This window comes from Macaca mulatta, chromosome 16 (genome assembly GCF_049350105.2).
Source record: "Macaca mulatta isolate MMU2019108-1 chromosome 16, T2T-MMU8v2.0, whole genome shotgun sequence".
Taxonomy (NCBI): Eukaryota; Metazoa; Chordata; class Mammalia; order Primates; family Cercopithecidae; genus Macaca; species Macaca mulatta.
This window is the reverse complement of record NC_133421.1, coordinates 41,729,531-41,753,804: the sequence shown is the minus strand read 5'-3', so window position 1 is coordinate 41,753,804 and position 24,274 is coordinate 41,729,531. Positions and strand designations below refer to the sequence as shown.

Below are 24,274 nucleotides of genomic sequence, written 5' to 3'. Positions count from 1 at the left end.
TGAGCCACCGTGCCCGGCTCTGATCTTTAATTCCTAAAGATCTAAAGTTAAATCTGATAAGCCTATGGGGGAAAATCTTAATGGGGATATTAAGGAGGACCAACCTAGTGGAGAACTGTTGTGAATCCTGCAAGAGAGCTTGGAGGGAAAGCAAATCATCCTGCTGGAACTCTAGACTGCAACAGAAGCACTTGAAAGCATTTAGCTTACCTAACCCTTGGTGTGCCATTATGCTTGAAAAGACTGACCACCATATAGCCCAAATATAAATTCCTAACAGAACCAGGAGGGTTTCCAAAAATGTAGTGGTTTGTAACCAAAGGTGTGCATCAGAGTAATTTATGGAGCTTAAATATATATATATATATATATATATATATATATATGTCTGGTACAGCAGCTCACGCCTGTAATCTCATCACTTTGGGAGGCCAAGGCGGAAGGATTGCTTGAGTTCTGCCAGGAGCTTAAGACTATCCTGGATGACTTAGTGAGACCCTGTTTCTACAAAAGTTTTTTAAAAATTAGAAAGGTGTGGTGGCACACACTTGCAGTCCCAGCTACTTGGGAGGCTGTCATGGTAAAGCCAAAATTTTTTAATTCAGTGGTCCAAGGTGGTGCTTGATAGATCTTAGCAAAACTGCCCTCTCTTAAAGATTCCCTCCCAGAAATGGCTCAAGGAAGAGCAAGAAAAGCAGATATTAGGAGCATATGGGTATTGGATCCCCCAAGGCAGCTCTGTCCAATACAACATTCTATGATGGTGGAAATGCTCTTTATCTCTACTCTCCATTACTGTAACCACTAGTCACATGTGGCTATGTGCACCTGAAATGTGGCTAAGTGTATCCGAGGAACAAGTTTTAGTTTTATTAATTTTAATTAATTTAAAGTTAAATCACCACAACTGACGAGAGGTTACTACATTGGACAGCACAGTTGTAAAGGGTCATTCTTTCCTTTCCACCTTGTCAAATCATCACAAAGTTAAAACCATGATAAAAGACAAGCCATACAATGCCACAGCATTGTTCACAGCACATATAATGTCATCTGTCTCCCTTCCAAAATATGTAAGACAGAGGGTTAATGACCATAGTCATATGTTTAGAACCAGATCTTTAGAGTTTCAAGGCACGAAAATGGCCAACTAAAAGATAAATCTAAAAAATTGAGAAAAGGACCAAATGTGTACAATACATAGGTATTAGTCTGATTTTCCTATTTAAAAAGATTCAGGCTGGGCACAGTAGCTCATGCCTGTAATCCCAGCACTTTGGGAGACCAAGGTGAGCAGATCATTTGAGGTCATGAGTTCGAGACCAGACTGACCAATGTGCGAAACCCTCTCTACTAAATAATACAAAAATTAGGCAGGCGTTAGTGGTACGTGCCTGTAGTGCCAGTTACTCAGGAGGCTGAAGCATGAGAATCACTTGAATCCGGGCGGTGGAGGCTGCAAGGAGCCAAGATCACGCCCCTACACTCCAGCCTGGGTGATAAAGCAAGACTCTGCCTCAAAATTAATTAATTAATTAATTAATCTGAGACTTTTCAAGCAGCAGTTTGACAAAGAGAAATGTAAGATTTATGACCAAAATAATGTTTGTTTGTTTGTTTGTTTGAGACGGAGTCTCGCTCTGTCGTGGGGCTGGAGCGCAGTGGCCGGATCTCAGCTCACTGCAAGCTCCACCTCCCGGGTTTACGCCATTCTCCTGCCTCAGCCTCCCGAGTAGCTGGGACTACAGGCGCCCGCCACCTCACCCGGCTAGTTTTTTGTATTTTTTAGTAGAGACGGAGTTTCACCGTGTGAACCAGGATGGTCTCAATCTCCTGACCTCGTGATCCGCCCGTCTTGGCCTCGCAAAGTGCTAGGATTACAGGCTTGAGCCACCGCGCCCAGCCAAAAATAATCTGTCTGAAGTTGTGAATCATTATATCAGAGTTCTGTTTCTTGCTTTGCTCTCAAGTATATTTACTGCCTCAAATGAGTCCCCCCAGCAAAGGCATGTGGGTGTGTGTACGAACAGACAGAAAAACTGACAGATAAGGCAAATATGGCAAAATCTTAACTAGTAAATTTAAGTGACGGATTTAGGGAAGGTCAGTGTACTACTTCCCGTACCTTTACTGCAAGCTTTAAACTTTTTAACATAAAAAGTTTGAGAGAGGAAAACATACCTGCTGTCTTTGTCTGTTCTTTCATTTATGAGAGGAATCCATCGACTTGTTACCTAAAATGAAAATTAACAAGCGCTTAGCCATGATGAGGATCTTTACAAAACACTCTTACCTTAGACCCCTAAAATTCTAAACTGAGGATCAACTTTGGAAGCGCTCCACTGAAACCAACTATAGTGAAAAAAAGGTCACACCTACCTTATCAATAGAATGCTTGTTGTTAACGGCATACACTATACAGATGACATTAGCCTTGAAGAAAAATTAACAAATTAGCGGTATCTAAAAATAATAAAAATGGAGACAGCACTTAATTAGCAACTTGTTAATATATTTGGGAGAAAGGAAGAAAAAATTTAAAAGTTAAAACAAAAAAACAAAAAATGAATTAGCTGGCCTCTAAGAGAAAATGTTCCTAAGGACTTAAAGCAAAAACACATACTCAGTAACAGCCATAACAACAAAGAACTGAAAAAGAACTCTTGGTAATTAAGAGAATGAAGAAGGGATGGGGTGGATCACTTGAGGCCAGGAGTTTGAGACCAGCCTGGTTAACATGGCAAAACCCTATCTCTACTAAAATACAGAAATTAGCTGGGCATGGTGGTGCATGCCTGTAATCTCAGCTACTCAGGAGGCTGAGGCATGAGAATCGCTTGAGCCTGCAAGATGGAGGTTGCAGTAAGGCAAAAAATTGCACCACTGCATTCCAGCCTGGGTGACAGTGAGACACGGTCCCAAAAAAACAAAAACAAAAAACAAAAAGAGAATGAAAAAGGCAGGCTCATAAAATCATCACTGTTTTTCTACACAAAAACCCATACCTCTGTTTTTTAAAGCTCACCTGTGATATTTCTTGATGAAGTTGTTCATCACTCTGTTCTGCTTCTACAAACGACAAAAAGTCAATGTTTCATATTGCAAACACTTTCATAAAAGCTAATGGCCAAGCTAAATTCTATGCAACACCCATCTAACATCCCTCAAAATGACATGGTATAGCAAACACAAGGGAAAGCCAAGGGAAGTAAAGGTTGAACTATGATAAGGCAGCTGGCACTGAAAGACGAGTCTCTAAAAGGATAACTCAGGCATGGAACAGCAGAAGCACTGTGTAATAAATCTAGGCCAGCATCTGATTCAGAGTTGAAAAGGGTCAGGCAAAGGACCTCAGAAATCCAAGCTAGCAGACTGGGTGCTTAAGAGTTAAAAGCTCAGACAAAGCATCTATACACACAGGATCAAAACGCAGGTGAGATTCTGGGTAATACAAGCTTAAGATCTAGATAGCAAGTGGGAGTAATAATAACCAGGACCCAGAGGCAAAACTATAGCTTGATAGTGAAGTGATGAGAATTCCCTATCTAGCATGTATCTTTAGCTAGGACTGGTCTCAATGGGTAGGTGTGCCTGTAACTCCATGGATGTGGGGATATGAATGATACAGCTAGGATAGAAAGCAAATAATTAAAGAGCAAAGCAATTACTGACATATTGATTTAGACCACCTTAGGTTACATATATCTTCCCCTAAAAATGCCTGTTACTTCTGACATATAAACTAATACCATACATGAATTCAATGGTATTTTATACTATGCTAAATAACAGGCCATATTTTTAATATCTTTCCATGTTAAGTAATCAATGGGTTAAGGCTTCAATTCTAATACTGAAGTGAATCTAATTATATGGCTATACATATTGAAGAATAATTCTGTAAATAAATCTAGTTATGAGATTGATTGTAGCAGAAGGCATTCACCTCCCTCAGCTTCCAGTACAGTGCTGTCCAACATACAGACAACGCAAGTCACATATATAGTTTTCAATTTTTTAGTAGCAACCTTTAAAAAGGTAAGTAAAAAAAGGTAAAATTAAATTTGCATTTAACCCAAAATATCAAAAATATTTAAATTTCAACATGTACTCAACAGAAAAATTAATGAAATATTTTACATCCTTTTTTCATACTAAGTCTTCAAAATCCAGTTATATTTTACACTTAACAACACATTTTAATTTAGAACAGTCACATTTCAAGTGTTCAACAGCCACAGGTATTATGGAACCCAACTTAGTAATCTGGGGACGAAGAACTGTCAGATGGAGGCACCCAGTGGGATATGGGGTAGAGGCTGACAGAGAGACATAAATGAGGTAAGAATCGTAAAGGATCATTTACTGCTACAGAGAAAAGACCACCTCTCGCAACATTTGTAGAAGCTCAGTAAGTATCTTTTTTCAAGTCTATTAAATTAACCTACACCTTCACCTACAAGAGGATATTCATTACCTGAGTAATCTACAATGTGTGTTGGAACTCTCTCTGGGGTGACATCAGCTGGAATGGTGATCTCTTCTGCCCTGGGAGGAACCTTCATTTACAAACAAATATAGAAAGAAAAAAGAAAAAACCAACCTTTCAATATTATCACTCAAACTTGTAAGAGATGATATAAATTTATCTACACAGATTGAGTATTTCTTTTCTTTCTTTCTTTCTTTCGTTTTTTTTTGAGACGGAGTCTCGCTTTGTCGCCCAGGCTGGAGTGCAGTGGTCGGATCTCAGCTCACTGCAAGCTCCGCCTCCTGTGTTCACACCATTCTCCTGCCTCAGCCTCCCGAGTAGCTGGGACTACAGGCGCCCGCCACCTCGTCCGGCTAGTTTTTTGTATTTTTTAGTAGAGACGGGGTTTCACCGTGTTAGCCAGGATGGTCTCGATCTCCTGACCTCGTGATCCACCGGTCTCGGCCTCCCAAAGTGCTGGGATTACAGGCTTGAGCCACCGTGCCCGGCCTCTTTTTTTTTTTTAACAGAGTCTCACTCTATGGCCCAGGCTGGAATGCAGTGGTGCAATCTCAGCTCACTGCAACCTCTGCTGCCTGGGTTCAAGCGATTCTCCTGCCTCAGCCTCCCGAGTAGCTGGGATTACAGGCACCTGCCACTGCGCCCAGCTAATTATTGTATTTTTAGTAGAGATGGGGTTTCACCATCTTGGCCAGGCTGGTCTTGAACTCCTGACCTTGTGATCCACCCGCCTCGGCCTCCCAAAGTACTGGGATCACAGGCTGAGTATCTCTAAGCCCAAAATTTGAAATCTGAAATGTTCCAAAATTTGAAACTTTTTAGCACTAACATGGTACTCAAAGCAAATGCTCATTGGAGTATTTCTGATTTTCAGATTAGGGAAATGCTCAACTGGTAAGTATAATGCTCATATTCCAAAATCTGAACAAATCTGAAATCTGAAACACTTCTGGTCCCAAGCATTTCAGATAAGGGATGCTCAACTTGTATTAGTCCCTCTCACCAATACCCATTTGTTGTACATGCAAGTGTTTATTTTTGTGCTTTACCACAGATGCAAATATATATTAAAACTGTATGATAAAAACATTTTTAATGCATATTTCTAACTACATAGACACAACACATTCAGGATACTTCAGATCTGACACGGACTCAAATAATTATTGAATTAATTTGGTGTTTCAGTGTTACATATTTTAAATATGTTGTTTTCATTCTATTTTGTTGAAGGCTGAAGATACTCTGCAAATGAGGAGGTATTTTAATCCAAAACAATCTGCAAATAAACCAACAGGTTATCAACATTCATTTCCTCTAGAAAATAATTGACTGGCTACATAAACCTTATGTTTGTTTGTTTTTTATTTATTTTTTGAGACAGGGTTTCGCTCTTGTTGTCTAGGCTGGAGTGCAATGGGACGATCTCAGCTCACTGCAACCTCTGCCTCTGGGTTCAAGCTATTCTCCTGCCTCAGCCTTCCAAGTAGCTGGGATTATAGGCATGCACCACCACGCCTGGCTAATTTTGTATTTTACTAGAGACGGGGTTTCACCATGTTGGCCAGGCTGGTCTTGAACTCCTGACCTCAAGTGATCCGCCCACCTCAGCCCCCCAAAGTGCTGGGATTACTGGCATGAGCCACCACATCCAGCCAAGCCTTATGTTTAATGATTCCATCTTTCACAAGGACTGAATTTTTTTTAAATTAATTAAAAACCCTTCTAGATTACTTATAATCGCTAAAAAAGTGAAAAGATAAATTTAAAAAAACCAAAAACACAAAACCCTTATCCACAATCAAGAGGACTATGCTAAAACAATTCTAAACTAAAACTCTCACAGAAAACTTTTAGATGTTATATCCAGAGTAATTATAAATTAATGTTACTGATTCTACAAATAATACATGAAAATATACTTCATTTCTTAAATTAAGTAATTACTTATTTAACCACCTTGTCTAAGAGAAAAGAGGCAAAAAATAATAATAAATAGTCTTTTGGCAGCTGTAAATGTTGAAAACACTACCACATGATACATCAAATTCTTATTTGAACAATGAAATTATACAGATATTCCTATCTAAACTAGAGTAAAAGAAGGATAAATGTAAACTGTGACACTAATGATACCTATGCAAGAAAGAGGGTAATTTGAAATTATTTTCATCCCATTGTACAAATTTCATTCCCTCTAATTATATGTTAACTTTATGTAAAGTTTAGCCAATAGCTCCTCACTCTAGAACTTCCAAAATGTAAATTTATTGCCAGTAATAATAAAACCGCCTTACTACCTTTGGTGGCACTTCCCTGCTATTAAATTCATCTCATTGAGACCCATAACAATCCTTTGAGGTAGGCAAAGGTAGAATGAGGTCGTTTCATCATTTGTGAAATGAAGCAGGTAGATCATATTAAGGGTTTTCAAATATATGTATCATAATTCTAGTGGTTCCGACAAAAACACCTCACAGACCAGGGAGTGTCAGGCAGAAGGCAAGAAGGGATTCACACCTTTCCCCTTAACTTCAACTCATGGAATGCTCATTATCTTTTTTATATTTTGGGTTTATAAGCAACATTTTATTTTTAAGAAAGGGTTATAGAGCTTATATTATATCTATATCCCTTTCAGCTTCCATTTTATAGATGAGACAACTGAGACACAGAGAGTACAAAGGTCCTAGACAAAGTCAAAGGAAGAAAATGCAAAAGACTTAGGTGAACTTAGATATAGGTTGGTTATTTATTCTATACTGTACTTCATAGACATAACTGATAAACAAATAGTAGCTTTTTAAAAAGTCCCAACTGGCAGGGCACAGTGGTACATCCCAGCACTCTGGGAAGCTGAGACAGGAGGATTGCTTGAGTCCAACAGTTGGAGGTTGCAGTGGGCTATGATGGCACCACTGCACTCCAGCCTGGGCAATAGAGTGAGACCCTGTCTCTAAACAAGGAAGAAAAAAAGTCTCAACTGTCCAAAAGAAAGCACATAACACAGGCCAAAAGAGACAGAGTTCAGTTCATTTTAATTGGATTTTGATAATTTTTTTAAAAATTTAAATATGGAAATCAAAATGTTTACCTCTTCTGGAAATTCTTCACTGACCAGAGACATAATCAGTGATGTCTTCCCCACTCTAGCTGTGAAAAGAAAAATCGTTACTTTAATAAAGTGTTTAGGTTCTACATAAGCTCAATTCGGCAACCACATAAGGAAGTTTGTTACTCATTAGCTAAAATCTAAGGCATCCAAATTATCAAGTTTTAGTATAATACTTAAAAGTATATCTTTATGTTTAGAAAAGTCACACATACTCATTGTTTTTAAAAACTTGCCAAAATATATTCTGTAAAAGCACAAATCCCTCCTAACATCCTCTACTAACATTTTAATATTCTCCCAGATTTTTCCTATACTTATATTAACTTGCAATATTTTACCACAATGGAATCATAGTTATCACACTACTTTGCAATTTTCCTTTATCACTTAATTATGCATTTGGGCAGTATTTCATGTCAGTACATAAAAACTCCTAGGAGAAGAGAAGACAAAAGTTACTGGTTAATGGGTACATAGTTTTTGTTGAGGATAATAAAAAAAAGTTTTAAGTACAGATAGTGGTGATGGTTACACAACATTATGAATAAATTTAATGTTGCTGAATTGTATACTTACAGTTAATAAGTTATATATATTTTAAACAATTTTTAAAAGCAGCAATAATAAACCCATTTTATATTTATATTTCTTAAAATTTTTTTTTTTTTTTTTTTGAGATGGAGTCTCACTGTGTTGCCTAGGCTAGAGTGCAGTGGCGCAATCTTGGCTCACTGCAATCTCCACCTCATGGGTTCATTCAAGCGATTTTCGTGCCTTAGCCTCCCAAGTGGCTGGGATTATAGGCATGTGTCACCATGTCCAGCTAATTTTTGTATTTTTAGTAGAGACAGGGTTTCCCCATGTTGGCCAGGCTGGTCTCAAACTCCTGACCTCAGGTGATCTGCCTGCCTCGGCCTCCCAAAGTGCTGGGATTACAGGCGTGAGCTACCGCGCCCAGCCATCCTGCATTATTTTTGATAGTTGTATTAGAATCCACTGTATGATGTATTATAATTTATTAAGATAAACTCTTAACAAGGAACATTGGAATGGTTTCCAAGTTTTAACTTTTTTTTTTTTTTTTTTTTTTTTGATTCAGGGTCCCACTCTGATTGCCCAAGCTGGAGTGCAGTGGTATGATTTTTTTCACTCACTGCAGCCTCGACCTCCCCAGGCTCAGGTGATTCTCCCAGCTCAGCCTCCCGAGTAGCTGGGACTACAGGCAGATGCCACTACAATCAGATAATTTTTTTGTATTTTTAATAGAGACAGGGTTTCGTTATGTTGCCCAGGCTGGTCTCAAACTCCTGGACTCAAGCAATCCACCAACCTAAGCCTCCCAAAGTGCTGGGATTACAGGTGTGAGTCACTGCACCTAGCCCTAAGTTTTCACTTTTATAAACAATGCAACAATTAGTATTTCCACAGAATAAATTCCTAGAAGTAGAACTCAAGTTAGTGCACAAGATCTTTTTTATTTTTAACTGACATTGTTAAACTATCTCCAAAAACGAAAAAACCAATTTACATCCTCGTAAACAGAATATCAGAGTGCCCATTTCTATGCATCTCTACATTCTTTCTTCCATAGAGCATCATATTTAAAGGGTTAGTAACAAGGTAAAAGCAAAGAAAGTCTCCTATTACATTTTCTATTCTAGCAATTTTTTTATACACAAACTTTAAAATCTTAACTTTTATTATGAAATTTGACTTCTATTCCTGTCACTTTCTGATCATACTGTTAGACATTCAACTCATCAACTAAATCCTTTTGTGAATCTAGAGGAAAACAGTCCACATGCTTACTAATCTCTGCCATTATCAACAAATTATAGTTTCCAAAATTAAAGTCTAAATATAAAAGAAATGAAATTTTTTGAGTTAAGAAAAGTCCCATTCCCTTCTTAAACGATTAAAAGGAAGGATGAACACAAGCCAAGTCTCTGGGAAAATAGTGAATGTCTAGAACACAGGAAGGACAGTGAAAACAGCTTAGAGAATGCTATGAACAACTGAGTACCGCTGATAGAGGGATAGATTAGATGATTTAACAGGTGTCTTCTAGCTCTGATTTCTACAGGCCTTTTCAATTGACTTGTGTAAGGTTTGGGCCTTTTTCAAATGGCTGACCACAGGTCACATTTCACAGAGTTCTGATGATGTCCATGAATCCATCATCATAGAACCGCTAGAATCTAGTTAGCAATGTCAGTTTATTCAGCTCCCCAGAAAATTTTCAGATAAAGAACCTGGGATCCAGGACAGTCATTTTCTCCAAGTCTCACTAAAAGATTAGTTGCAGATTTAAGAGAATAACCCATCTCCTGATGGTCAAGTCAATGCTTTCTCTTTATTGTGCCATACTTAACATCAAAAGGGAATGGTGACCCCTAAAGCCATGTATCAGAATAATTTATGAGGCTTATATATATAATATATATAAATAAATATATTTTTATATATAAATATTATATATATTTGTGTGTGTGTGTGTGTGTGTGTGTGTGTGTGTGTGTATATGTCTGGTGCAGCAGCTCATGCCTGTAATCCCAGCACTTTGTGAGGCTGAAGTGGGAGGACTCTTTGAGGCCAGGAGTTCCAGACCAGCCTAGGTAACATAGTGAGACCCTGTCTCTACAAAACAGTTTTTAAAAAATTAGCCAGGTGTGGTGGCACACACTTGTAGTCCCAGCTATTTGGGAGGCTGAGGCGGGAGGACTGTTTGAGCACAGGAGTTGGAGAAGACAGTGCTCCATGATCCTACCATTGTACTCCAGCTGGGGTGACAGGGTGAAACTCTGTCTGAAGGAAAAAATATATGCGTGTGTATGTGAGAGTGTGTGTGTGTGCACTTTTCCTTTGTTTTCCTTTGAGATGGGGGTCTCTGTCACCTAGGTTGGAGCATAGTGGGATGATCATAGCTCACTGTAGCCTCGAACTCTTGGGCTCAAGCAATCCTCCTGCCTTAGCCTCCTGAATAGCTAGTACTACAGGCCACGCCGCCACATCCAGTGAATTTTTTTATTCTTTGTGGGGACAGGGTCTCACCATGTTGCCCAAGATGATCTTAAACTCCTAGCCTCAAGCAATCTTCCTGTCTTGGTCTCCCAAGTTGCTGGTATTATAGGACCCAACCAAGATTTTCAGTGTAGATGAAACAGCCTTATATCAGAAGAAGATGCCATCAATAGCTAGAGAGCAGACATCAATGCCTGGTTTCAAAGCTTAAACGGATAGGCTGACTCTTGTTAGGGGCTAATGCAGGTTGCCTTTAAATTGAAGCCAGTGGTCATTTGCCATTCTGAAAATCCTAGAGCCCTTAAAAATTATGATCAATCTGGCCGGGCATGGTGGCTCGCACCTGTAATCTCAGTTACTCAGGAGGCTCCACTAAAAATACAAAAATTAACCAGGCGTTGTGGCAGGCGCCTGTAGTCCCAGCTACTCAGGAGGCTGAGGCAGGAGAATGGCATGAACCCATGAGGTGGAGTTTGCAGTGAGCCGAGATTGCACCACTGCACTCCAGCCCGGGCAACACAGCGAGACTTCAACTCAAAACAAAAAAAAAAATTATGCTCAATCTATTCTGCCTGCACTCTATACATGGAATAACAAAGCCTGGATGACAATACATCTGTTTACAGAATGGTTTACTGAATATTTTAAGCCTACTACTGAGACCAACTCCTCAAAAAAAAGACTCCTTTCAAAATATTACTGCTCACTGACAATACACCTGTTCACCCAAGAGCACTGATGGAGACGTACGAGATTATTTTTGTGCCTGCTAACCAGACATCCGGTCTGCCGTCCATGGTTCAAGGAGTAATTATAACTTTCAAGACTTATTATTTAGGCTTACTATTTACATTTTGTAAGCCTATATATAGCTACCATAGACAGTGATTCCTCTGATGGATGTGGGCAAAGTAAACTAAAAACCTTCTGGAAATAATTCACTATTCTAGATGCCATTAAGAACATTCATGATTCATGGGAGGAGATCAAAGTAACATTATCAGGAGTTTGGAAGAAGTTGGTTCCAACCCTCACATGACTTTGAGGGATTCAAGACCTCAATGAAGGAATTGCAGATATGGTGGAAATAGCAAGAAAAGAGCTAGAATTAGAAGTGAAGCCTAAAAATGTGACTAAACTACTGCAATCTCATAATAAAACTTGAACAGATTAAGAGTTTATTATGGATGAGCAAAGAATGTGGTTTCTTGAGACAGAATCTAGTGGTGAAGATGCTGTGAGCAATACTGAAATGACAACAAACGACTTGGAATATTACAAACTTAGTTGATAAAGCAGCAGTAGGGTTTGAGGGGACTGACTCCAATTCTGAAAGAAGTTCCACTGTGGGTAAAATGCTATTAAATGGCATTACATGCTACAGAGAAACCTTTAGTGAAAGGAAGAGTCAATCGATGCAGCAAACATCATAGTTGTCTTATTTTAAGAAATTGCCACAGTCACCCCAGCCTTCAGCAATCACCACCCTAAACAGTCAGCAGCCATCAACCCTGAGGCAAGACTCTCCACCAGCAAAAAGGTTACAACTCATTGAAGGCTCAGATAATCATTAGCATTTTTTGACAATCAAGTATTTTTTAATTAAGGTATGTACATTTTTTAGACATTACATTACATACTTAACAGACTACTCATAGTATGAATATAACTTTTTTTTTTAAGATAGAGTCTCGCTCTGTCACCCAAGCTGGAGTGCAGTGGCACAATCTTGGCTCACTGCAACCTCTGCCACCCAGATTCAAGGAATTTTCATGCCTCAGCCACTTGAGTGGTTGGGATTCCAAGCATGTGCCACTACGTCTGGCTAAAGTTTTTTGTATTTTTAGTAGAGATGGGGTTTCACCTTGTTGGCCATGCAGGTCTTGAACTCCTGGTCTCAGGAGATCCGCCCATCTTGGCATCCCAAAGTGCTGGGATTACAGGCATGCACCACTGCACCCAGCCTGTCAACATAACTTTTATATGCACTGGGAAACCAAAAAAATTTGTAAGCCACTTTACTGTGGCAGTGTAGAACCAAACTCACAGTATCTCTGAAGTATGCCTGTTTATTTATTTATATATGAGTACAGAGTAACAGACTCCTGTATTATCCTATTATTTTATGGTTTGTCATTATTTGGAGGCCGAAGTTCCATTTCACTTCTAAAAATGACACTTATGCAGGTATAAGTCAACATGTGCAATATGATCCCATTTTAAAGATAAATATGTTTGTGCATAGAAAAAACCCTGGATGAATATATTATACTAACAGTGGTTATCTTGAAAAACAAACACAAAATTTTTGTAACTAGAAAAGATCAGTAACTTTTTTTTTTTTTTTTTTTTTGAGACAGGGTCTCTCTCGATCACTCAGGCTGGAGTGTAGCGGCACAATCTTGGTTCACTGCAACTTCCACCTCCCAGGTTCAAGCCATTCTTGTGCCTCAGCCTCCCAAGTAGCTAGGATTACAGGTGTGTGCCACCATGCCTGGCTAATTTTTGTATTGTTGTTTTTGTTTTTGTTGTTGTTGTTGTTGTTAGTAGAGAGGGAGTTTCACCATGTTGGCCAGGCTGGTCTTGAACTCCTGGCCTGAAGTGATCTACCCGCCTCGGCCTCCCTAAGTGCTGGGATTACAGGTGTGAGCCACCACGTCCAGCTTATTTATTTTTGAGACAGGGTCTCACTCTGTCACCCAGGTTGAAGTGCAATTGTATCATCACAGCTCACTGTAGTTTTGACCTTCCAGGCTCAAATGATCCTCCCACCTCAGCCTCCTGGGTAGCTAGGACTACAGGTGTGCACTACTATACCTGGCTAATTTTCTGTATTTTTAGTAGAGACAGGGTTTCACTATGTTGCCCAGGCTGGTCTTGAATTCCTGGGCTCAAGCCATCTACCTGCCTCAGCCTCCCAAAGTGCTGGGACTACAGGTGTGAGCCACCACGCCCAGCCTCAATAAGTATTATTTTTAAAGTCCATTTTTGGTATTAAAAATTGGGATGTTAGGCTGGGCACAGTGGCTCAAACCCATAATCCCAGCACTTTGGGAGGCCAAGGCAGACAGATCATGAGGTCAAGAGATCAAGACCATCCTGGTCAACATGGTGAAACCCATCTCTATTAAAAATACAAATTGGCCGGGCGCGGTGGCTCAAGCCAGCACTTTGGGAGGCCGAGACGGGCGGATCACGAGGTCAGGAGATCGAGACCATCCTGGCTAACACGGTGAAACCCCGTCTCTACTAAAAATACAAAAAAATAAGCCGGGCGAGGTGGCGGGCGCCTGTAGTCCCAGCTGCTCGGGAGGCTGAGGCAGGAGAATGGCGCAAACCCGGGAGGTGGAGCTTGCAGTGAGCGGAGATCTGGCCACTGCACTCCAGCCTGGGCGACAGAGCGAGACTCCGTCTCAAAAAAAAAAAAAAAAAAAAAAAAAACAAATTAGCTGGGCATGGTGGCACATGCCTGTAGTCCCAGCTGCTTGGGAGGCTGAGGCAGGAGAATCGCTTGAACCTGGGAGGTGGAGGCTGCAGTGAGCCAAGATCACACCACTGCACTCCAGCCTGGCAACAAAGCGAGACTTCGTAAAAAAAAAAAAAAAAAAAAAAAAAAAATTGGGATGTTAAAGATGACACATAAATTTACCCCAAAGTTGACAGGTTAAATGCATTCTTTCATCTTTTGATAAATACTTCTTCAGCAATTCTATAAGCCAGGCACTATTCTTGATCCTAGGGATACCACTGATCATGGCCACTAGGTGGTCCTCTCTACTTTTACATTACATTGTAACAGACTTAGATAGTTATCACCAATATAGTTAACATTCTTTTTTTTTTTTTTTTTCCCTTTCTTTTTCTTTAAGATGGAGTCTTGCTCTGTTGCCTAGACTGGAGTGCAGTGGCACAATCTCAGCTTATTGCAACCTCTGCCTCCCAGGTTCAAGTGATTCTCCTGCCTCAGCCTCCCAAGTAGCTGGGATTACAGGTGCACACCACCACGCCGGCTACTTTTTGTATTTTTAGTAGAGACAGGATTTTACCATATTGGCCAGGCTGGTCTCGAACTCTTGACCTTGTGATCTGCCCACCTCGGCCTCCCAAAGTGCTGGGATTACCAGGCGTGAGCCACTACGCCCAGCCTTGGCTAACATTCCTTTCACATATCTGGATAAAAAGAAAAATTTTTTAAATGTACCATCTCCAATTCATCATTCCTCTGTATTTAGCAGTCAAGATCTGTCAAATTTTCCTTTGACATTTTTAATATTCATTCCTTCCCTCGCTGTTCCCCTATTTCCCTAATTATGGTACTTTTACTGAAAAATCTCCCAGTCCCAAATTTCCTATCCCTTTCTCCAGTCTCTCTCCTCATTAATCTACCAACAATACAAATGCTGGTCCATTTTTCTTACATGCTTTTTTCATTTTCTAACTCACCTGACCAAACACTTTCTTTGACTCTCAATTATCTACCACATCAAAATGAAATCATTCTACTGGCCTTTGAATATCATAATCTATCCCCAGCTCACCTATCTAATCTCATTTCCCACTATCCCCCACTCAATTTGCTCAAATAAGGCCATTCTGCATTGTATAAGTCCAAACAAGCCACGATAAATCCTGCCCACCTCACAGTTTCCCTCATCTAAACATCATTCCCGCTCTCCTCTCTACTTTTCCAAATGTTATTAATAATTACCTTTCAAGGATGGTTCAAATTCTACCTATAGCTCTTATTTCCTCCACTTCCTCCTCTGAACTACTTCTGTGCCACATTTCTATTAAATTATAACTTAAATTTTTTTTTTTTTTTTTTGAGACGGAGTCTCGCTCTATCGCCCAGGCTGGAGTGCAGTGGCGCGATCTCGGCTCACTGCAAGCTCTGCCTCCCGGGTTCACGCCATTCTCCTGCCTCAGCCTCCCGAGTAGCTGGGACTACAGGCGCCACCACCTCGCCCGGCTAATTTTTTTTTTGTATTTTTAGTAGAGACGGGGTTTCATTGTGTTAGCCAGGATGGTCTTGATCTCCTGACCTCGTGATCCGCCCGTCTCGGCCTCCCAAAGTGCTGGGATTACAGGCTTGAGCCACCGCGCCCGGCCAAATTATAACTTAAATTTATACCCAAGATATATACTTAATATATATGAGTCTACATTGACACAATAACCAAATATTTGGAAACACTTGGATAGTGAACAAAATTTTCCAATTTTACATGAATGGGAAAAGGGCCTCTAGCACATCAACCAGACTGAATCATCTGATTTGACTTCACCTGGCCCAAGCACAGCAGTACTGCTGTATTTTCAGCATCATCACTAAGGAAATTAGTCCCACCTCCTGGAGATTCTGGAACTACCATTCAAATATTTTCTTAACAGCAACCGGAGAACTGGGAAAAACAGGTAACTGCTGAAGCAGTTAAAATATAAACATATGCTAAAATTACTTTGTTCAATTTGTTTTTAGTAAAAAATAAAATGTTAAAATTTCAAATAATATAAAGGAGGGTGTGATATAGAATACATCTGGTCTTTGTCCCCAGCTCCTGGCACAGAGCATCAGAATCCTTTGGAATTTCCTGAATGATAGGAGTGTCTTTTATTATGAATAATGAGTCCCTTTCAACCATACTTGAGTTCATCCTAATGAGGTGACTCATATGGGGAGAAGGAGGCAACAGAGCATGCTAGCAGGGTTTTCACCAGAAAAACCAACTACATGATTAGAGGGTCAGAACTCTCAGTCCCATCCCAAAACCTCCAATGGGGAAAGACCTGGAGTCAAGCACGTGGCCAATGACTTAATCGCGTCTACCTACTGAAAACCCATATAAAAACTCTGAACATCAAAGATCAGGAGAGCTTCCTGGTTAGTGAACAGGTCAATGTACCAGGAAGGTGGTGCACACTGACCATACAGGGAAAGAAGCTCCTGAGCTCAGGACCCTTCCAGACCTTTCCCCACATACCTCTTCAATCTGGTTGTTCATTTGTATAATCGTGAATATAGCACTTTCCCGAGTTTTGTGACGCGCTCTAGTCTGAGGGGGCAGTAGGAAGCCCTGAATTTGTAGTTGGTCAGGCCACAGTGCACACTGCTGAAGTAAGGGCAATGTTGTTGGGAACTTTGCTCTTTAACTGGTGGTGAAACTGCCTTTGTAAAATTATGAATGGCAGTAAGAGAAATCTGACATAGTTGACTCCATCTTGCCTCTTTTTTTTTTTTTCTTTTTTTGAGATGGAGTCTCGCTCTGTCACCCAGGCTGGAGTGCAGTGGCCAGATCTCCGCTCACTGCAAGCTCCGCCTCCCGGGTTCACGCCATTCTCCTGCCTCAGCCTCCCGAGCAGCTGGGATTACAGGCGCCCACCACACGCCCGGCTAATTTTTTGTATTTTTAGTATAGACAGGGTTTCACCGTGTTAGCCAGGATGGGCTAGATCTCCTGACCTCGTGATCTGACCGCCTTGGCCTCCCAAAGTGCTGGGATTACAGGCGTGAGCCACCGCGCCCGGCCTCCATCTTGCTTCTAACCTCCAAGCTGTCCTTGGTCATTCCTGGGAATAAGCCAAGATAACCTTGAGAGGAATTTAAGTTTACTGTTTAATCTTAAAGCAAGAATGATAACAGCACTTCCTAAACTAAACCACCTTTGTAAAACTAATGAAAGGCCACAAGGTTAGGATTATGTGAGGGACCTGAATTCTGCTAAGATATAGGTGTAAACAATACCAACCATTGTTCCGGAGGTCAGGAGATTTGTAACTTCCCCAGTGACTCCTGTGAATAACATCACTATAGCGGAGCCTACAACTGGCATTCTGAGATTTTTTTTTGCATTTCTGGTGAAGGACTGACTCTACCAGGACCCACAACTTGTGACTCAATCGATCCTGTGGCCCCTAATCAGTGGCTGACTGAGCACATGAGGAACGTTTTCCGCATCCCTATGATTTAATCCTCAACCAAAACACCCTCCATTCTCTAGCCCCCTGCCCACCAAACTATCCTTGAAAAACCCAAACCTCTGAGCCTTCTGGGAGACTAATTTGAGTGATACATCTAGTTCTCCTGCATGGCCAGCCTTGTGTTAATTAAGTTATTTCTTTACTACAATACTGTGGTCTCAGTGAATTGGTCTGTCTGTGTAGCAGGCAGAAGAACCCACTGGGCGACTATAGTGGATCTGAAGCTAACTCTGGGTGGTGTCAGTGTTACAGGATCCTTGGGGTGTCATTTCACCAACTGGAAACTTCTGTGGCCAGTGGTGCCTTTGCTCAAGTTTTGCTCTGGCCCACTGGGCTCGTTCCACCCACTCAGCCTTGCAGGCTGTGCTCAACTCACACGACCAGCCTGGATCCCATGCCTGCCAAAGGTGAGCCAGGCACAAAGTGGTGAGGGGTGTGTGAACAAGCAAGGGGTCTGACCACTGTGCACAGCCAGGCATGCCGGCTGCTGCTGTGGGGTGGGCAGCTCCAGGTGCCAGCTTGGGTACCATCTCCCTGCAAGGCTGCAGGTGGACCAGGCGCATCACAAGCAGCTTCCACAGCTGCAATGGAGAACACAGTGGTGCCCAGAAGCTTGGCAACTCCAGGAACCACAGGGCCCCAAAGAGGGAGTCACAGCCCTGGCTAAGGGAGTTCCCAGATCTGGGCTCCCTAAAGGGCTGCAGCTCTTCTCTCCTTCTCTACGCTCTCAAGGTAGCAAGCAAGGGGCATATTTCAGCCCTGTTTGTGTTACAGCTTTTTTAGCCCCACCATTCGGCAGGTCCTGAGTTCTTGTCCTGCATCTGGGAATAATGAGGTAACAGACAAGTGGAGGATGAGCAAGACAAACAGGAGCTTTACCAAGCAACAGAACAGCTCAAAGGAAACCTACAGCGAGTACCTCCTCTCTGTAGCCAGGGTGTCCCAACAAGTGTTCAGTTCTCAGCAGAGAGGATAGCTCCTCTCTGCTTAGCATGTTGTCCCGAAGAATGTTCAGCTCTCAGCAGAGAGGGTAGTTCCTCTCTGTAGGCAGGTCATCCCGTCGTCTCTCTTTTGGTCTGGCAGAGTCCAGGGGGGCTTTTTATGGGCCTCACAGGGGAGGAAGAGTGTGCCGATTGGTCCATGGGAAGCCATGGGAGGACCCGCGCCACAGGTTCCCACACTAGTCTGCGGGATCAGCAGCCTAGCCCCTGGGCTTCAGGCCGTCCCCAGCCTGAAGGTGCGGACCTGCCCCCTTCTGCCCAGGAGCCTGTCTGCCTCCTGCTGGCATTCAAGGCGCCAAGACAGTGCCAGGGGGTACCTGCAGGCCTGCGCCAAGCTGCCCTCGGCCTCCCTCCCATGCTCGCCAGCGCCCAAAGTCTGGAGCGGGCCAAAGTGGCAGGGGTCTGGCATGTCACCACTGCCCCAAGCACGTGCACACCTGGCCAGGCTGCAACAGCACCTAGGCTTGGCCCCAACCTCACTCTGAGATCAGAACGGGTGGCAGGAGCAAGGAGAGGCCAGGCAGCAGGAGCAGACACCTCCAAGTCCACAGGCTTCCCAGGCCCCTGAGACTGCAGAGATGCTTGGGTCCACAGCCACGGCTGGGCAGCTGCAGCTGCGACTGGGAGGTGGGGCTCCTGCCTGCTTCCAGCTCCTGCCAGCTCCACGGAGCGCGGCACCGCTCAGGACCCAGCTCCACCTCGGAGCCCCTCTCTGCCCACCCCTCCGTGCCTGACCAGACTGCTCCCCTGCCAGTGGGTGACTCGGCCCGGCCCCATCATGGTGGCTCTCAGGGTATCAGGCTCCAGGGGGCTCCCAGGGGTGGGCTCTGAGGACTGCACCTCTCCTCTCCACATTTCCCCTGCAACAGCAGCAGATGAGGTACAGGTGGTGTGGCGGCCCCGGCCAACGCCGCACAAACGAACCCGATGATCTTGAGGCTGGCCCCACGAGTCCCAGCTGCACCTTCAGCAGAGTGCTCATGGGCTCCTGAGACACAGTCGGGGGACAGGTTGAGGCCACAGTGGAGGCTCTGGGCCTGGAAGCAGGTCCTGCCCAGCCATGAGAGGTGGTAATGGTGCACTCAGTTGCCTCAGGGATGCAGAGCACAGGGGTCCCACCGCCACCACTGCTGCTCCAGCAGCTGCTCCTGCTGCCACCGCCTGCGCCTCCCTGCTGCAGCCAACGGCCACTCCGGATGGCTGCCACTGCCATCATTAGAATTGAATTGAATTGTATGACACTCAGTTGGTATAGGAAAATTGGTGTTGGAACTCAGAGGGTATGTGAGCTCTGTATTTATCAAAAGAACTTACAGCTAAAATACTCACGCCTGTAATCCCAGCACTTTGGGAGGCCAAGGTGGACAGATCATGAGGTCAAGAGATAGAGACCATCCTGGCCAACAAGGTGAAACCCCATCTCTACTAAAAATACAAAAATTAGCTGGGCGTGGTGGCATGCGCTTGTAGTTCCAGCTACTAGGGAGGCTGACGCAGGAGAATCGTTTGAAACCGGGAGGCAGAGGTTGCAGTGAGCCGAAATTGCATTGCGTCCCCTACAGGCATGAGCCACTGAGCCCAGCCAACACATGTATTCTTAACTCTGATTCATGTGTGTAATATCTAGGCAACCTCCCAACATATCACCAGTGATCCCCTGAAGGACTTCTTAAACCTCCTTGATGAAAATGTGACATTTCCTGCCAGCTACTGAAGATCTCCAGAAAGATTAAGAAACAAATATTTCATTATCACCCATAGGAAACTCCTCAACGGCAGAAAACATGTCTTTCTTGTTTACTGTTGATTAACAGTAGCTCCAGCTCCCATGGCACTTAATAAATGCAGCTGTATAGCTTGGTGGTTAGGAGAACAAATTTGAAACTCAGGAAAGTGGATGATTACTTCGGAGGGAAAGAGAGGACAATGTAATGGGAAGGGAGCTTCAAATGGTTGGTAATACTTTATTTCTTAAACTGGGTGTTGGGTATTTGTCATATTATTCTTTATTACCTTTTACATAAATATTTAATCAAAAAAGAAAAGAAGAAAAAAGAACACAGGCTTTGGAACTAGACAGAATTGGGCTGAAATCTTAGTTCCAGCACTTACTTGCTGTGCTTCCTCAAGCAAGTCATCAAGCCTGTTTATTCATCTATAAAGTACTGACCGGCCTCGTAGAATTGTTAAGAGGATTAATCAAGATGAGAGCTATATAATGCTTAGCACAAGACCTGGCACACATTAAGTACACAAATGGTAAATGTCATGATGATAATCAGTTTGAATTAAAGATGTTAAAATGAGCACTGGCCTGGGTCAGAAAATCTGGATTCAGGAACCGGTTTTTGCCATTACAGTATGATCCTGAGTTACAGCTCTCTGGGCCTCAATTTTTCTCACCAGTTAAATCAGTTAACAAAAGAAAAGGTGGGGATAGGTGGACTAGATGTTATCTACATGCTTACAGCATATGCTTAAACTTCCATGGAGCACACCTAGAAAACTGGTCTGTAACATGAGAAAAAGTGCACATTAACATTAAGGGCTAGGCATGGCAGCTCATGCCCATAATCCCAGCACTTTGGGAGGCTGAGGTGAGGGGAGCACTTGAGCCCAGGAGTTCAAAACCAGCCTGGGCAACACAGCGAGACCCCGTCTCTACCAAAAATAATTTTAAAAATTAGCCAGGCGTGGTGGCGTGTGCTTGTAGTCGCAGCTACTTGGGAGGCTGAGGTAGGAGGATCACCTGAGCCCAGGAGGTTGAGGCTGCAGTGAGCCATGATCACACCACTGCACACCAGGCTGGTCCAGGCTGGGTGACACAGTGAGACCCTGTCTCAAAACACACATTCACACAACACTAGGTAAGATATAGTACCCTAGAAATGGCAGAGAGATCTGCAAACTGTGTCTGTTTTAACTGTGTGTGGGAAAGTGATTTGGCAGAAACATTCGTCTAGCTACAAGAACAAAGTAAAACTCACCAAGCCAATGTTGGGTCCCGGAATTTTCAGGTCTTGCCAACTTACGTGCAACACTTCATAACCCTTTTTCCTTAAATAACTACATTCATCCTGCCCTTGCTTAAGGTTCCAGCAACCCCAAACCGTCAGCTAGCTCAAGGTAATATTGCTGTCAACATTCATAGTAGTTCATCCTGATTCCAGATGATTATGCACGATGGAAGCAAAACACAGATGCTCCTTCACTTATGATGGGATTTCTTCCCCATAAACCCATCACAAGTTGAAAATATAAGTTAAAAACACACTTAGACCAGATGCAGTGGCTCATGTCTCTAATCCCAGCAGTTTGGGCGGCTGAGGTGGGAGAATCACTTGAGCCCAAGAGTTCAAGATTAGCCTGAACAACAAAGTAAGACCCTATGTCTACAGAAAATAAAACATTAGCCAGGCATGGTGGTGCACACCCATAGTCTCAGGTATTTGGGAGGCTAAGGTGGGAGGATCCCTGGAGCCTGGGAAGTCGAAGCTGCAGTGAGCCATGATTGAGTCACTGCACTCCAGCTGGGGCAACAGAGTGAGACCTTGTCTCAAAAAAAATTTTTTTAATGTGTTAGGATCCTCCCTGGCAACCAAAACTAAAAAAAAAAAAAAAAGAAAAGAAAGAAAGAAAATTTATTTAATGCTAGCAACACAGAAAGATAGTCCCTGACTTACCATACTTCTGTTTTTCTTTTTCTTTTCTTTTTTGAGACAGGATCTTGTTCTGTTGTCCAGGCTGCAGTGCATAGCACAATCTCGGCTTACTGCAACCTCCGCTCCCAGGTTCAAGCAATTATCCTACCTCAGCCTCCCGAGTAGCTGGGATTACAGGCATGTGCCACCATGCCCGGCTAATTTTTTTGTATTTTTAGTAAAGACAGGGTTTCTCCATGTTGGCCAGGCTGGCCTCGAACTCCTAACCTCAACTGATCCACCCACCTCAGCCTCCCAAAGTACCAGGTTTACAAGCATGAGCCACTGCACCCAGCCAATTTTTTTTTTTTAATTTCTTGTAGAGATGGGGTCTCCCTATGTTGCCCAGGCTGGCCTCAAACCCCTGAGCTCAAGTGAGTCTCTTGCCTTGGCCTCTCAAGTGCTGGGGTTACAAGCATGAGCCATTGTGCCTGGCCTGTTTTCTTTTTTTTTTTTTTTTAAGAGACAAAGTCTCACTATGTTGTGCAGGCAAGAGTACAGTTGCATGATCATAGCTCACTGCAGCTTTGAACTCCTGGGTTCAAGTGATCCTCTCGCCTCAGCTTCCCAAGTAGCTGAGACTACAGGTGCATGCCACCATACCCAGCTAATTTTAAAAATTGTTTGTACAGATAGGTTCTCATTACATTTCCCAGACTGGTCTCAAACTTCTGGCCTCAAGTTATCCTCCTGCATTGGCCTCCCAAAGTGCTGGCATTATAGGCATGAGCCACAGAGCCCAGCTACCTGGATATTTTAAATATTTCTATATTCTCATCTTTCATCTACTATATTAAGGATGGCAAAAATGAAGCTGACATTCAATAATTCAGTCCCACTCTAGGTCCTTAAGAAATGTGCCTACCTTAATATGCTTAAGACCCTGATTCTTCTCATAATCCCCTTTTCAGAATTATCTTTTTAAAATTTTGCTCATGTTCTAGCACTCTAAGGCCCTCACCAGTTTTAGAAAGAAAAAAAAATCTACCTTTTAGTCCACAGTTCAAAAAACGTTAAACAGGCCAAGTGAGGTGGGTCTCACCTGTAATCCCAGCATGCTGGGAGGCTGAGGCAGGCACATCACTTGAGCCCAGGAGTTCTAGACCAGCCTGGACAACATGGTGAAACTCCATCTCTACAAAAAATTTAAAACTTAGCCAGGCATGGCGATGCATGCCTATATTCAGGTATTTGGAAGGTTGAGATAGGAGAATCACCTGAGCCCAGGAAGTCGAAGCCACAGTGAGCCACGATCATGCCACTGCACTCCAGCCTGGACAACAGGGTGAGGCCCTGTCTCAAAAAGAAAAAAAAAAAAAAAGATAAATAATGTGATCAAAATTAAGCTGATCCCCAAACACTGAAAGTCTACTGGTTTCCAAGAAAGCACTTGTTCCTTAATCCCAATCACACAGGATTTCTTAGCAAAATTCAGGCTTTTTTTTTTTTTTTGAGACAGAGTCTCGCTCTGTCACGCAGGCTGGAGTGCACTGGCGCAATCTCGGTTCACTGCACGCTCTGCCTCCCGGGTTCACGCCATTCTCCCGCCTCAGCCTCCCGAGTAGCTGGGACCACAGGCGCCCGCCACCACACCCGGTTAATTTATTTATTTTATTTTTTTTGTATTTTTAGTAGAGTCGGGGTTTCACCTTGTTAGCCAGGATGGTCTCCATCTCCTGACCTCGTGATCCGCCCACCTCGGTCTCCCAAAGTGCTGGGATTACAGGCATAAGCCACCACGCCCAGCCCAGGCTTTCAAGATATGTTTTGTTCCCTTTGAAGTTCCCTCCCTCACCATGGCCCTTAAAACTCATCCATTCTTCCTCAACTCTCTTCTTTTTTTTTTTTTTTCAGAGCAGGAGTGGAAATTTATTTTAAAAGGCTTTATAAGAGAAAATAAATGAAAAATTTGCTTGCTAGAAACCCAAGTGGGGGCCTGAAGGTCCAAGAGAGAAAAGACCCTCAT

At 42.8% G+C, this 24,274-nt stretch overlaps 1 protein-coding gene across 12 annotated transcripts in view; it reads right to left on the bottom strand.

Moving 5' to 3' along the window:
* The window catches only part of RHOT1 (ras homolog family member T1), an 83,937-nt gene that overhangs the window by 44,417 nt on the left and 15,246 nt on the right, over positions 1 to 24,274 (bottom strand). For 8 of the 12 annotated variants that reach the window (XM_028836194.2, XM_028836190.2, XM_028836193.2 and 5 more), the window contains exons 2-6: positions 7,587 to 7,645; positions 4,478 to 4,559; positions 3,026 to 3,069; positions 2,380 to 2,433; positions 2,182 to 2,234 (exon numbers count right to left, since the gene is read on the bottom strand). In XM_028836194.2, the coding sequence (XP_028692027.1) occupies positions 2,182 to 2,234; positions 2,380 to 2,433; positions 3,026 to 3,069; positions 4,478 to 4,559; positions 7,587 to 7,645 (292 nt within the window). The remainder of the gene's footprint in view (positions 1 to 2,181; positions 2,235 to 2,379; positions 2,434 to 3,025; positions 3,070 to 4,477; positions 4,560 to 7,586; positions 7,646 to 24,274) is intronic. The other 4 variants (XM_077970753.1, XM_077970755.1, XM_077970754.1 and 1 more) reach the window with 1 other exon arrangement.